The sequence below is a fragment of the Fistularia commersonii genome, chromosome 35 (genome assembly GCF_037954325.1).
Source record: "Fistularia commersonii isolate RoL2024-O1a breed Wild chromosome 35, RoL_Fcom_v1.0, whole genome shotgun sequence".
Classification (NCBI taxonomy): Eukaryota; Metazoa; Chordata; class Actinopteri; order Syngnathiformes; family Fistulariidae; genus Fistularia; species Fistularia commersonii.
The window spans coordinates 8,718,162-8,733,101 of record NC_141318.1 but is presented as its reverse complement, the minus strand read 5'-3'; the positions used below and the strand labels follow the sequence as shown (position 1 = coordinate 8,733,101).

Genomic DNA, 14,940 nt, shown 5'->3' with positions numbered 1-14,940 from the left:
AATGTTGCAGTCCCCAAAGAAAAAGGTTTCAGAGACATGGAGCCCACACTATCCTGGAACTGACCAAGTGCGTAAATGTTGCGTGCACAAAGAGATCATACAAATTGAAATTGAAATCAATGTTATCCAACCTACTTATTTCACATACCAGTAATTCCACGGCAACGTATTTAACACCCTTTAGAGAATTTGTGTGTTGCTTTTCTTCTTTTTATGTGATTTATTGCGATTTTTTATTATCATTTTTTTATTATCTATTGATGTTCAGTTGCATCTTGATGATTTTTTTAAGGTAATTGGGCAATTTTGATATTCTTCAGCTTTTCTTTCTCTGATACATAGGATATTGAAAACCAATTTTCTGCTAAACTGTATGAATGCAAACAAACCTTGCGGAAACATGTTATTTACATCATAAGTAGACTGCTAATCTTAAACTTTGAAATATTGCATCCCAACTTGTTGACACGCACAGAATAGCCTTGAAATGACCCTTCCAAGACCTGATCACAAAGTGTGTACGTTCAAGGCCGAAGCCATGATATCAGCAACAGTGCCACCTTCTGATCACCTGACCGAAGGTGTGATGGCAAAAAAGCTGGTGGAGTGAAATTTTATCACAAAAAGTGCACATGTTGCCAAAGTGCACCTGAGGAGGTGATCCAGGCTGAACTTCCACTTGGTTAACCACTTGGTTAAACATGGTACATCCGTGATACAGTCAGAAAATTCCCTTTGTTAAATTGTGAGAAGTAGATGCGCTATTTGGACCTGACAACCAAAGTCATAACTTTATAGAGGGATCTAAAGTTGCTCCTTCATGACTTCAAGAAGGATCACACGTAACAATGTCACAATTTGTTTCACTGGCAGGTGCAGAAGGACACAAAGTAAAATAAGATGTGAAGAACTCAATATATCACGTCCAAGGTCAAAAAGGGAGAATGAAATTCCAAAAGGGTTCTGATATTTCATGCTGGAGGAGTTTGTGCATCCACGTGATCCCTGCAGCTTTGCATCGGCCCCTTGGATCCAGGCCTGGGGAGGGAACTTGCTAGCTGGTAAAGCGCCAGGACTCACAAGACTGGAAAACAACATCAAGTGACCCCCCCTATGGGTTAACCAGGTAGAAGCATCGGGGCTGGTTTGATGTACGTGGAGACCAGAGCGTGCATGGAATCTAGTTTAAGAAGCTGAATAGAACCTCTCTTCAAGGAAAGGAAAAAGAGGTGGAGTGGGACCTCTTGGGAACAGTTGGCCTCTCCTCTATCCGTCGACGTGATTTTGGGGACGATGGCAGGAGCTCCTTCATCTTGAAAGGACTCCGTTGTGGTTGTTTTGGGCTCCACAAAAGCTGCATTTACCTGCAAGAAGCCCCATGATCAATGCAGAACACTCTGGAGGGATTACACATCCCACCAGGGTGTTTCCTTGGGAACAGCTAGCGAGTGTGTTCCTGTCCTTGGTGGGTAGCTGGATTGGGGTGGAAGGTGCCTTGAATAAGCGGTGGGGCCTTTGAGATACATCGTGACTGCTGGCCATTTAATTCTATGCTTTATAATCAGAGACATAGTTTTTGTGTTTTTTCTTATATCAGAATTTCCTTTACATGGACTTTTTAGACTGTTAACTCATTTTGTACTACTTTTAAGAACAGAAAAAAGGAGGGAAATTGTCGACACAATTGAAACTATAGACTAATATTAACATAACATAACACTGTATCTTGAGGGTCTTAATTGATGATATTGTATGCACAACCTAATTTGACAAAAAAAAACAAAAAACAACAAATTCATAGTCATTTAACTATTCAATACAAACTCAATAACAGTAACACAATATGGGAAACATTTCCGATGATCTGCAATACAGATGAAGCTGGTTGTGTGGGTCTCTTATTTAGCAATAGAAAAAAAGGCAACACATCATCGGGACCCGGAGAGTTGTCTTATTGTTTCCATCTTATGGTCGCTGCTTTGCCTTCTGGGCATCTCTCTGAGTGCCCAGACACTTGATCCCCTCCAGCAGCATGGGCGTCCCGTGATGAGGGTCTGGACGAGGGAGGGGAAACACACATCCAGATAAAATGATTGAAAATATACTGGCGCAGTTTCCCAGTCTGAACTTAGATTAAATCAGCATTGGAGAAATTTGATTTTGTTGAGTCTATGCGAAAGAAATTGCTTTGTTATATACTGGATACCCGTCAAGGCAATGGGGTTGCGTAAAGTCCCAGAGAGAAATGAAAGTGAATAATAAAACCTGTGTATCAATTTTACTTTTTGGAGCTTTGTTTTGTTTAAGTCAGACCGACCCATGACATTATAAGGGTTTTAATGAGCAGGGCAGAAATAAAGAAAAAAAATCCAAATCTACATGTGTATTACGGCATAAAGTATATTGTCTTAGTGTCAGTCCTAACGAAAACAAACACCAAAAGAAAATATATGATATTTTTATGATTTTGGCCACAAAGCTCATACATCATATTCTTCCATGGATGTCTCGGGTGTTTTTTTGATCCATTTATTTTTATAGCAAATCATTTGTCATCACTTATCCTATGATTCAATTTGCTCAACTTCTAAATGACAAATTACTTGAAAACAGCAAAAACAAAATAAAAATAAATAAATACCGGCATTGAAATTCATATGCTAAGGAAGGCAAAATGCACGGGGACTGCCGTTTCAAATTAATTCTTTTCAGTTGAACTATAAAACAACCGTAATAATCAGCGTGACAATTTCTCTAATGATGTAAAAAGCTAAAAGTACTTTATGTCACGGAAAAATAGGTAAATAATTTACAGGACATTATCAAAAGACATGCAAAGTATTTAAAAAAAAAAAAAAAAAAAAAAAAAAAAGAATAGCTTGAAATCAACAAAAAAAATATGCATGTGCATGTATGTGCGTGCACACCTACCAATGACCCTGGCCTGCAGCCGCACCCTGAGACTACTGTCTTTCCTCCCTCTGGTCACCAGTGTTATCTCCTCCTGCAGCACTCCCTCCTGGTGTGTCCTGTACTCACATGTGACCTTCACTCCTCCTGTGGAGGGACAGACGTCAGACACACACCAGACGCCCTGTGTTTCATTGTCATTGCACTTCAGATATTGTTGGGAATTCACCAGCGAGAAAAGGAAGAACACCAGATTGGTTTGTTCTTTTGGAGGGATTGTTCTTTGTTGGTTGCACAGGTTATTATCATCAGAACTGTGCATTTGATGCAGATTTTGATGGAGTATTCAAAAAGTGTCAAAATGCTAGGGAAAGAACAAACCAATAGTGAATTCTTATCAACATCTCCTTGTCGTGGCCACTGGACTTGAATTTCTTCACTTCAATTGAAAAATTCAAGTCCAGATGCCACGATAAGAAGATTTTAACAAAAATTCACCACAATCTGGAGAACTGAGAACCTTCACAGACAAACCACCAATAATGTCTGCTCCCAGTTTGGGCTTCATGTGGCATTGTAAATACATCATCTCTTTGAAAGCCCACTTTTACTGAAGTGCTGTTTTTTGCATATATATATATATATACATATATATATATACACACAATTTTTATTCATTTTAATGTGTCTAACCTTATTTATTTAATTGTCATAATTACATAGCACAGAGATCAAGAATCAAAACAGCTTTGAAAGGAGACAAACAATTCATCGCTGAACCCTTCTTTCTGTCTCTTCACATCCACCACTTTTGTTTTCCCTTTACTGTGAATTTCAGAAGAAGCTGTGTATGTGTGTGTGTGTGGGGGGGGGTGTCTGTGGACATTACACAATTTTCAGTCATATGACTCACAATGACAGAAAACTGTACGCTCTTATCTGACACACGCATCAGCTATTGAGAGTCAAATCAGATTTATTTTTCGCCTGACTGAAACTCACCAGAGAATGTATGTTTTTTTGTGCACATTGTTATTTGTTTGGCATTTCATCCCTGCTCAATCTGAGCTGTCACATAAAAGGAACTTTTTAGGTCACTGGAACCGTATCATATAATGGAGTCTAAAAAGGATACCAGCTTTGATGGCAACCATAATGATTAAACAGCTCGTAAAGTTACATTATTCTCTTTAATATTGAATATGTTCAACCATTAAGAGTAAAACATTAAACTAAAACTTGACGCTAGTTGCTCGTCTAGCTGGTCTGAAGGTACAAATATGGAGAGAAATTCTACAAGGCCCCATTAGCCTCCAAGCAGTCCTCAGCACGAGCTAAAATCCAGTTACCTGCAGGATGATCATCTGATGATCACTGATGCTGAATGGACTACGATCATTGATCAGTCAGGCAGTTTAATCCCTGGCTTCATCTTGATATTATGGTGAATATTTGGATTTTCAATAGCTGGAAATAAATCCCAAACCTAAATTGGATTTGATCCACAAACTGCAGTTGAATACAAAGAACTAAAAGTAAAAGTACTTAACCCTTGCCATGTGGTGAAAAATGTTGCCCAAGGCCTAATTCACTCATTCACCCAAGGCTATAGTGTCAATGCAAGATATAGAGCATTTGGGGTAACATGAGGAAGTAACCCTTGGCATTAAAATGGAATAATCATTGCAAAAATAAATGGCGGACAAAATCCTAAACGACATATCGCAACTACAATAATACCTAGACTTATGAGTTTAATTCGTTCTGTGGCTGAGCTCGTAACCAAATTTGCTCATGTATCAAATTAAATTTCCCCATTAAAATAATTTTAATTCTAGTAGTTTGTTACCGCTCCCCCAAAACGCAATGTTGTGTGGTTTTTAAATCAGAAAATTGAACTTTATAAATAACAAATAATGTAAAGGAACAGGGCATGGATGTGTTTGAGGATGTCACAGCTGCCTTCCTTGAGAACTTCTGCCGGAATGCCATTGAGTCCAATAGCCTTGCTGTTATTCATCTTTTTAATTGGATCTTATACCTCTTCCACGCTAGGTGGTATTTCCATGTTCTTAGTTATTGGCTGTTGGCTGCTGGTTAAACACCTCAAACTCTGGGATAATGTCCTCATAGCATGTCTCTCCAACGCTGGCATTGAATTCCCCAAGAAGAAGAAGTAGCTTGTCTTCCTTGGGGGTGTTTGATAGGACAGTTTGATAGTGTTATTTCATATGCGCCAATGACCATTGCGACCCGATTGCTGGCAAGCATCAAATGTATAGTAATTTGGCGTTCATTCATGTCTACAGGGAGTTCACAGAGGTGGCTAATGAGGTTGTTCTAAATTGCGAAGCCCAGACCATGGATTCGTTGGCCATCAGTAGTTTTTCCTTTCCAGAAGAAAGTAAACCCTCCTTTCTTCTCCTCAAGATGTCCTTCCTCAACCATTCGGGTTTCGGAGAACGCAGCAATGTCAATATGGAACCTCCTTATCTCTCTGGAGGTAATGGCTGTTCGTCACACAGCGGCAATGCACAACCTGTTGCCACTTTTTCAGGATATTTTCTTTTCAATAAACTGAAGTTTTCTCCCATATTCCCAGCTCCCACATCATATAGCAGAAATCGACCGAGCGACGGCTTGTATCTTGGAAAATTAGTACAGAGAGTCACTCTTAAGCCAAGGTTTCAATGTAAATGCCGTCTTACACGGATAGGAGTCAAGATAACTCTATCCACTGTCAAATGTCTACCTTTCTTTGACTCTGAGGTGACTCAGGCAGGCATTTTCCTCTACTGAAACCCAGATTTACCTTCCAGAGTGGAAGTGATACGATGGACCCGGAGGTTGGGTGGTTTCCGGGTCGGCGAGCAGGAGGGCAAGCAGGACAACTCTCTGCCCAGGGTCGGGACGTCTGGAACAGTGAAGATGATCTCATAGCAGTGGTGACTCTTCAGGAATCCGGCCTAGGGATCAAATAGCAGAGTAAAGAGGAGTCATTCCTGGAATGCGTCCCTCTGAACATAATATACTCCCCAGATATGTGACCATGTTAACCTTAATAGATATTTCTCAACTGTGTGATATGGAAATGCAAATGCAGCCTCAGGGAGACACAGGCCAGTATCTCCCTGAGTCGGTCCCAAACCCGGATTAATGCAGTGGGTTGCATCATGAAGGGCTTCCGGCACAGAAGCAGTGATGGGCAGATTTGGTATCCAGGGTAGGAACGCAGGGGGACAGATGGTGGTAGACTTTGCAAAAACGACGGAAATGGCTCTAGTGAAAACTTTCTTCCAGAAAAGACAGGAACATTGGGTAACTAATAAAAGCAGCAGTAGGAGCATTCAGGTATGCAGGTACTACATCTTGTATAGTCAAGGTATGTGAACACTACATACAAGTGTGTCATATGTAGCTCAGTGGTAGTGCTTCAGTGCATCAGCTCAGTGCATGCTTCGCATGTATGAGGTCCTGGGTTCAATCCACGGCATCTCCAATGTAAGTCGCTTTGGTTAAAAGTGTCTGCCAAATGACAGAAATGTAATCTGAACTAGATCAGTGACTGCAAAGTAGTGGTAGGTGAGGGTGTAGCCAGACGGCATAGGATGGTGGTTTGCAGGATGACTTTGGTGACAAGGAGGACAAAGTGGTGTTGACAGGAGTGTTGTATGGTTTTCAGGGAGGAGTTCAGAAAGGCTCTGGGTGGTTAGGGAGAGCTTCCAGACAACTACAGCTAATGTGATCAGGGAGACAGGTGCTAGAGTACTTGGTGTGTCGCATGGAAGGAAAGTAGGCAAGTAGACAAGGGGCCTTGGTGGTGGAATGAGGAAGTGCAGGAGCATATACAGAGAAAGGGGTTAGCAAAGAAGAAGTGTGTCACTTAGGGGACTGAAGAGAATAGACAGTGCAGGAAAAAATATAGAGGTGGCAAAAGCAAAACAAAACAAAGGGAGTACAATGCAAAACAAAGGGAGTACGATGACTTGTATGCTCGGTTGGACAGTAAGGAGGGAGAGAATGATTATACGGGCTGACAAAACAGAGACCTAGAGATGGACAGGATGTATAGCAGGTCCGGGTGATTAAGAATAGAGAGGGAAATGTATAAATGGAGGCTAGAAGAGTGATGGGAAGAGTACTTTGAGGATCTGATGAATGAGGAAATTAAAGCGAGGTAGAAGAGATGACTATTGTAGACCACAAAGTAGCAAAGATAAGTAAAAGTGAAGTGAGGAATGGTGCCAAATTTTTAACAGGGGGATGTACAGAATTGCTGCAACTATAGAGGGATAAAGTTGAAAAGCCATACAATGAAGTTATGGGAAAGAGTTGTAGAAACTAGACTGAGAGCAGAAGTCAGCATTTGTGAGCGGTAGTATGGCTTCATGCCTAGAAAGAGTACAGATGCAGTACAGTATAGATAGAACAATTTTGTTGACCTAGAAAAAGCATATCACAGGGTGCCAAGAGAGGAACTCTGGTATAGTATGAGAAAGTCTGGAGAGGCCGAGTAGTATGTTAGACTGGTGCCGGCTGTATGCTAGCTGTGAGACAGTGGTGAGGTATGTAGTAGGGGGGTCTTCATCAGGGATCAGCTCTCATGATGTCTGTGGATCTTATGATCTGTAGTGAGAGCAGGGAACAGGTTGAGGAAAATCTAGAGAGGTGGGGGTATGGGCTGGAAGGGAGAGGAATGAAGGTTAGTCGCAGCAACATAGAATGTAGGTGCGTGAATGAGAGGAACCGAAGTGGATTGGTGAGGCTCCAGGGAGCGATCGAAAAGTTGGAGGCACTTAGGAGGTACTTTCAAGTACTTAGGGTCAACAGTCCAGAGCAAGTCCAGAAAGTGTGGAAAAGATGACTATCAGCCATAATGAAAAGAAAGGTGTACAAGACAGTGGTAAAACAGCAATGTTGTATGGGCTAGAAACAATGACATTGACGAAAAGACAGGAGGCAGAGCTGGAGGTCCAAAGATGAAGATGCTAAGATTCTCTGTGGGAGTGACAAGGATGAATAGGATCAAGAAAGAGTCCATCAGAGGGAAAGCACATGTTAGATGTTTAGGAGAGAAGGTCTGAGAAGCCAGACTGAGATGTTTGGTCATGTATCAAGGAGAATATATTGAATATAGTGAATATATTGCTAGATGGATGCTGGAATTGGAGCTGCCGGGTAGGAGGTCTCCAGGAAGACCAAAGAGAAAATATATGGACGTAGCAAGAGAGGAGGATACAGAGAGGATACAGAAAGCCGAAAGGAAAAGGTACGATGTGGAAATGCAGGTCTGCATGAGGATTTTCAACCTGTAACTGAATTGAAAAATTCTTGTTGATATTTTCTTTCCCATTCCAAGAAGAAATGTGCCCTTGTAACCATTATTCTGGGATTTATTTCCATCTACAGAAGGAGAATCTCTTCAAGACTTACTGCAACTGCTCAATAATAATGGCAAAGCAAAATTGGTGGCACTGTCAAAAAAAAGTCCAGGACCCCTTTCTTAAGATTATGGTGAAAAAAAAAAAAAATCCTTAAAATTAATTCAAAAACATAATTTTATATTTTGAATGGAAAGAGGAATTTAGCTCTCGACAATATTCACATACCTTAACTAAGTAACTTCCATCCTTCTGAGTGACAGCAATGAGAGTTGAGAGGTTTGACTGGTCATCTCTGCATGTCGGGGAGCCCGGAGGCTCGTCATCGTCGGGGAAACGGACGCCACTGGCTTTGGAGGTGGAGCCTGGTGAGAAGATACAGGCGGGAATGTGCTTGGGATGCTTGGGTAAAAAACAACAACCATTTTCTGTTTACCAGTAACACACAGAGTATCAAATTTACCTTTTCTTCCAGTTGCCATGGTAATGTTGTTAGGAACTGGGGTACATCAGAACATTTCTGAAGGATGTCATCACTGACCACCTGAGCACAGACAGAGATGATACACGCTCTTCAGTTGGGCCACAGTAAAGCCTGCAGACCCCTGCACTTTAGTTTACTGTTATTCTCAAAGTCCCTCAAACAACCCCGGCTTCCAACATGGCTGATATGTCCTCAGTCAAACAAAATGTGTTGAATCACAGGGGAGCAAAAACCTTAGTTAGGTGTGACGGACAGAGACATGGGCTGTGATTCAAGTGTAGTGGTTTTCTGCTGGGGGATTTTCCTTGCAGCAAACACTGGGTGAAGCCGAGTTGAGGTACTGTCGAAGGGCGTTGCCGAGGGGAGCCCTGCCCCAGAGAGAGGAGGGAGAGAAAAGAACCAAAAAGAAAAAAAGGAGTGGAGGTCAGAAAAGGTGGAAAAATTGAAAGAAATGTGCCGTATTTTCCGTACAAGTAGCTGACATCACAGTGGAGATCGTGTTTGAGAGGAGGACCGTTGTCCTTTTGTGAGTTAAACACGGACTGTTTGTTGAGTTTCGAGGTAGAACCGACCCCGTTTTGAGCAAGAAGGGCCGCCGCCGCAACGCCGTGCTAACGTTAGTCCTGCGAGTTGAGCCTGGTCCGTGTCGGGCTACGAGACAGAGCCTTATCAGGGAAGGAATGAACCCGGTCGAGGGAGAGTTCAGATCCTCGCCTGTCAACACAAGGGAAAGGGTGAACTGCGTTGAGTGGTGGCGTGGTCAAGCTACACTCGTGTGCGTGAGGGTGCGGACGTCATGGGCAGGACTGTGACTCGTCGGCAGGAAGGCAGCACGGTGCAGAGGGGCATGCGTGGGTCATTGCCCGACGATCCTCCTGAGGACGGCGCCTATCCCTGCCAACCAGTGTCACTTTATTGTCAGGCCCTGATGGAGGTGCTATGTGAGGAGTGATGGTACCAAATTTGTTTCATTTTATTTTGGAAGTGCTGAGATACTTTCGATTTGTTATTTGCAAATCTGTGAAGGCACCATTAATGCTGAAAGATATATGCAGGTTTTGGAAGAACATAATGGTGCCATCCAAGTGGCGTCTTTTTCTGGGACATCCCTGCTTATTTCAGCAAGCCACTTTCTGCACACGTTACAACAGCGTGGCTTCGCAGTAAAAGTGTGTTGGTACTAGACTGGCCTGCCTGCAGTCCAGACTTCTATTGAAAATGTGTCGTGCATTATGAAGCACAATATACGGACAATGGAGACCCAGACTGTTGGGCAGGACTGGGAAAGAATCCACTCACAAAGACAAAACAATTAGTGTCCTCAGTTCCAAAATGCTTACTGAGTGTTGTTATAAGGAAAGGTGGTGAAACCCAAAGGTAAAAATGCCCCTGTCCCATCTTTTTTGAAACGTGTTGCAGGCATCAAATTCAACCTGAGTGATTATTTGCAAAAAAACATTAGTTTATCAGTTTGAACATTCAAAAACCTGACCTTTAAGTGTATTCAACTGAATATTGGTTGAAAATGATTTGCAAATCATTGTAACCTATTTTTATTTATGTTTGACACAACATCCCAACTTCATTGGAATTGGGGTTTGTACATTAAAGTTAAATTGTCCATTGTATTTGACATTTAAACTCCTCTCTAAAAATGTGTTTGGCAGCCTTTTTGCGCACAACTGTGCTTTATCCGACATATATAAATAAGGACGTATTTATATAAAAAGTGATTTTTGACTTTGAGTGAATGATAAACTAATTGTGCCAATAATAAGTGAATAAATAAACAAGGCATATGTTGTAAAATAACATCAACAATAATTATTAATTTTTATTGCTGCGACCATACAATGAGTGTAAATGCTGTAATTATATGTTTTGTACTTTTAATAATGTTGCAGGTTGATATTACCCAGAAGCAAATGCTCCCAAAGTGAACATGACAGATTGGTTTCTACAACATAAATTATAATTATATCGCAAGACAAATCCAGGTGTGTGTACTGTGATCCCCAACATTACAGTGGATGCTGTGACATCACAGGGGGGAGGTTCATAATGGTATTTCGAAGATATTCACGGGTTGCGATGGGATCTTTATATGTAAATCCACCATCAACCCACCAAAGGGTTGAGGATTATAGATCAGCCCCGTTTACGGAGCAGCTGTGACGTCCGAAGGGGAAAAAGGTCTGGAATGATTAAATGTGAAATCGAGCCATTTCAAAGTTGAGCTGCTCTGTCCACGACAGACACACTGAGATGGAGAAATTAAACAAAAAGAGGGTATAAATAACAAATGTTTCAGCCAAGACTCTGATAGAAGGAGGATCAGCAGGCTCCGATCTAGTCTCCTCTTTATCTGCTTCACCCTGGCCCTCGGTGAGGAGACTGCGCACTGTTCTTGTGGCCAAATATCCCACAAGGAAACCCAGACTGAGGATGGGCATGTTTGCTTTGTCTCACCAGCTATTATTAATCATCAACATACAGCCTTCCATTCCCCCACTTAACAACCCCACAGCGCAGACTGACAGCTCAATTTGTCTGTCAAGATTAGTTTGCTGGGTCATGACAAAATAAGTGATGTTTTTTACAGAAACATCTTCCGATAGCCATCAACAGTCTTTCCATGTTAGTGAAGATGAAGTAAACATTGTGTGGGAACATTCCAGATGCTACGATCTCATCACAAAAGGTTGAGGGTAGCTTTCACGGCAGTTGGTGAGAAACTGCTGCGGTTCAGTTTCTGAAGAGTTTCACAGCACTGGACTGGTGGTCACTGAGGATAACCCACACCATGGCCAAAGAGCTGGCAAGGAAACAAAGACTCACGGCCAGTCAAAACAAAAAAACCTGTACCACAAGACCCCATCTGTCTGCTATTTTTGGAGCTTCTTGCCTACCTGCACAGTAGGTGACAGAAATCCCAAAACAACAATACAAGGAAATACCTACTGTGCATGTGCATTCTAAAATTGCATCACTCCAGACTTCCAAAGTGCAGGACAAGTGTTTTGTAACCCCGTCCCAATGCTGGCCCTGGCTGTTGGGCTTTAGATACAGGAGTCCAGTGTGTGTGTGTGTAAGTGAAGATGTTGTCATGCATCTCCAGATGTGCCAGCAGAGACCACGGATGCATAATAGAACTGGGTGCAGCATCAGAGGAGGAGCCTGCGCTACTTTCTAAGATATGTCACTCAGTGTCACATGATGCTACAAATCATCCGACATCATGATTCGGTTTTCTGCGGCATCCATATGGCCGAAACAATACATTTCTAGATCTAGCATTCACTTGAGCTTTTAACAACATTACCCCTCTGGACACGCAGAAGGTTATCAGATAAAAATAGGAGTGGATTACATGTTGAGACCTTCAAAAAATGTTGTGTATCTTTGGGGAAAAGACTTTCTTTTGGTGCAACAAGGAACGTGATGTTTGCAAATCCAGTGTGATCACTAGGGAACATTTGCATCATCAATCCACAAAAGAAGGCCGTCTCGAAAAAACAAATGATTCCCTTAAGCCCACTGAGCTTAGACAGAATTGAAAATGTTTCTAGCAAGACCTTTGATCTAATATGTTCAACCCATGCAGATTTAAGCTTTGCGCTTGAGGTGCATTTATGTGCTGTACTTCTATTATTTTGAGTATTTAAGGATACAAGGTTGGAACACTTTTATGTCTCATGGGGAGCTTTTAAAATGAGATTTTGGCTGTAAACGGTCCAAACTTGCACGGAGCCTGCTTGGCAGAGGTTGATTTCCGGGTCATGTGACCTTGCAGAAAGGTGGGATTAGACGACATCGGAACAAAGCTTCCCCTTCACAGCATGGGTGGTGCCGCCCTCCCATCAGATCGCTTCCCCTTTGCACATCAGAGACCCCTCACACAACACTACTGAGCAGACTGCTTTGGATTTACCAGGGTAACGTCCCAAAATATCCATGGAAAACACTGTATTACTCTTGATTATCCTTTCTTTCTCTCTGTGTGTCTGTGTGTGTGTTTACTTGATTCCAATATATTTTGCATTAAGGTTTTTAAATAAATATCTTTTATCTGTTTACCTATTTTGCACACAATCATTTCAACGTAGCATGAGATTCTGCATCTTAACAGCACGCCAGCCTCTACCATGTCTGCTGTTTCACCAGGGGTGGGGCTCAGCATCACACACATACACACACACACACACACACACGCACACTCACACTCACACTCACACACACAGACAGCCATACTCACTTTCACATGTACACACGCACGGCATAGCAGATGAGAAACATGAAGGCATTGTTGTATAACTCGGCATATTACTCTTGTGTCCAATAAAAGCTTCCCAAAAGTGGTAATCCACCTAAATCCAAAGGACAGATGTGAACTCCTGGATGGACTGAAAACACAAGAGCGACCACGGTAGATACATTTGAGTTTACGGATTAGTATTTCGGAGTCACCCACCAGCTGGTCTATAAGTCATACGGATACTTTCGAGAAACATCAACCTCTTCTAGCAGCATCAGTATGACCTGTGCAAGTCCAAAACACACGTCCCTCTAAGAATCTCCTGGTATCCACTCCCAGCCTCCGACAGGACAGGTGCAGGCTTTTCAACTTCCTGAATTGTTCCCTCAATTAAACCCAAAGGGAAGGTTTGGGATGTATGAGGGAAATAAAGTGAGTTGCAAGCAAAGAAATAGTTTAACTATTACAGTTTAAACCTTTTTAATAGAAGCAATCAGAGTTGAGTCATTCTAAAAGACTTGGAAAAAAAAAACGATTTAAAAAATTAACATGAATTTCTATTCTAATTAAAAAAAAAATCCAAATGTGTTCATATATATATATATATATACATAATTTTTTTTTTTTTTTTTGAGGACCTCCAGCACATAATAAATAGAAGCGGTGTGTGCGGTGTCCGGGCCCGAGCATCACGCACGCAGCAGTAACGGATGCCCGGTTTCCAGTACGAGCATCACTTGGTCTCAACGGTGAGTAAGTCGCTGCAACAAACGTTGTCCAGACCAAGTCCTGTCTTTGTTTATCGTTCACCGGTGAAATACCGGGTCCTGCAAGCATGCGGCTGCAGGTTTGGGTCGGTTTGAGACGCACAGATGACGCGCACGCCCGTGAGTTGAGATTCCCTCCAGCCGTCACCGACCGATTCCGGAACACGTACCGTTCACCGGCAGAGACGTTCCGTCCGCATCCGCCACACCGGACACGTCGCCCCGATTTCTCCCTCCGCTGTCTGCCGTTTGTCCCCGCCAGGTGACCGGACGAAGGGATGTGTTTCGTGCTCGCGTTTATCGACGGACGCGCGCCTGACATTCACATCCCAGCCGAGGAGGTCACGTGTTCCACACGGAGCCGCGCAGTGACAGACTACCGGAAACAGGTTCGCAATTTCATTGGAGGATTAAAAATGCATGGAAAAACAACATTTCGCAAAATCCTTTTGAAATACAGTAGTAATAATAATAATGATAATACATTAACAAGGACTCAATTATTTCAGTTAGGCTTAACCTGTGTCTTGATGAGAATATGTGATGAATTTCATGTACAAATGAGCTGTGATTTGGACCCTTAAATTGGCTTAATATTATATTATTATTCATATTTTGGCTTTTATGGTGCATCAATCAAGCACAGCATCACTAACCTGACTTTCAGATTATAATCTTAATCTTTTTTTCCCAGCACAGGCATGTATGTACATGAAATATAATTCGTCTACATACAAGATATAAGAGCGGGAGGTTTTCAATTCAGGATTTTTCAAACCTCGGAGTGATGGTTTCACGGTTTCACGGTTTCATACACAGAAAAGTTAAATTCACTCTAAATTAAAATTATTCAGATGACAGCAGAAAGCAGTCAGGCAGTATTTTGCAACTAATTAAGTTTAGTTCTGGTTGTGCATTTTTCACCCTGACTGTTCCTTTATGTTGTCCATTATTATCTCTGATGTTTTTGCTGCCGCTGTCTGTTTATTCATGGATGTCTTACAATCTTCTGTCTCTCTATTTATATATATGTTACTTTTTTTTAAATAACTGTTATGCTGCTGTGACAAAGGAATTTCCCCTATGGGGATCAATGAAGTTTATCTTATCTTTTAAAAAGGAAAGAAAAAAAAGTGACATTTT

General features: G+C 41.9%; 1 protein-coding gene across 2 annotated transcripts; it reads right to left on the bottom strand.

The window, feature by feature from the left end:
• Positions 1 to 321: 321 nt before the first annotated feature.
• adisspa (adipose secreted signaling protein a) lies at positions 322 to 14,164 on the bottom strand. Of its 2 annotated transcripts, XM_086142931.1 has the most exons (7): positions 13,968 to 14,093; positions 9,009 to 9,143; positions 8,755 to 8,835; positions 8,520 to 8,656; positions 5,723 to 5,876; positions 2,932 to 3,057; positions 322 to 2,054 (listed from the first exon to the last, which is right to left on the bottom strand). In XM_086142931.1, exons 3-7 carry the CDS (start codon positions 8,771 to 8,773, stop codon positions 1,966 to 1,968), a joined length of 525 nt encoding a protein of 174 aa, XP_085999057.1. In that variant the 5' UTR covers positions 8,774 to 8,835; positions 9,009 to 9,143; positions 13,968 to 14,093; the 3' UTR covers positions 322 to 1,965. The 2 variants fall into 2 exon arrangements, with proteins under 2 accessions (XP_085999057.1, XP_085999056.1); XM_086142930.1 differs by lacking the exon at positions 9,009 to 9,143 and having other exon boundaries at positions 13,968 to 14,164.
• Positions 14,165 to 14,940: the final 776 nt, after the last annotated feature.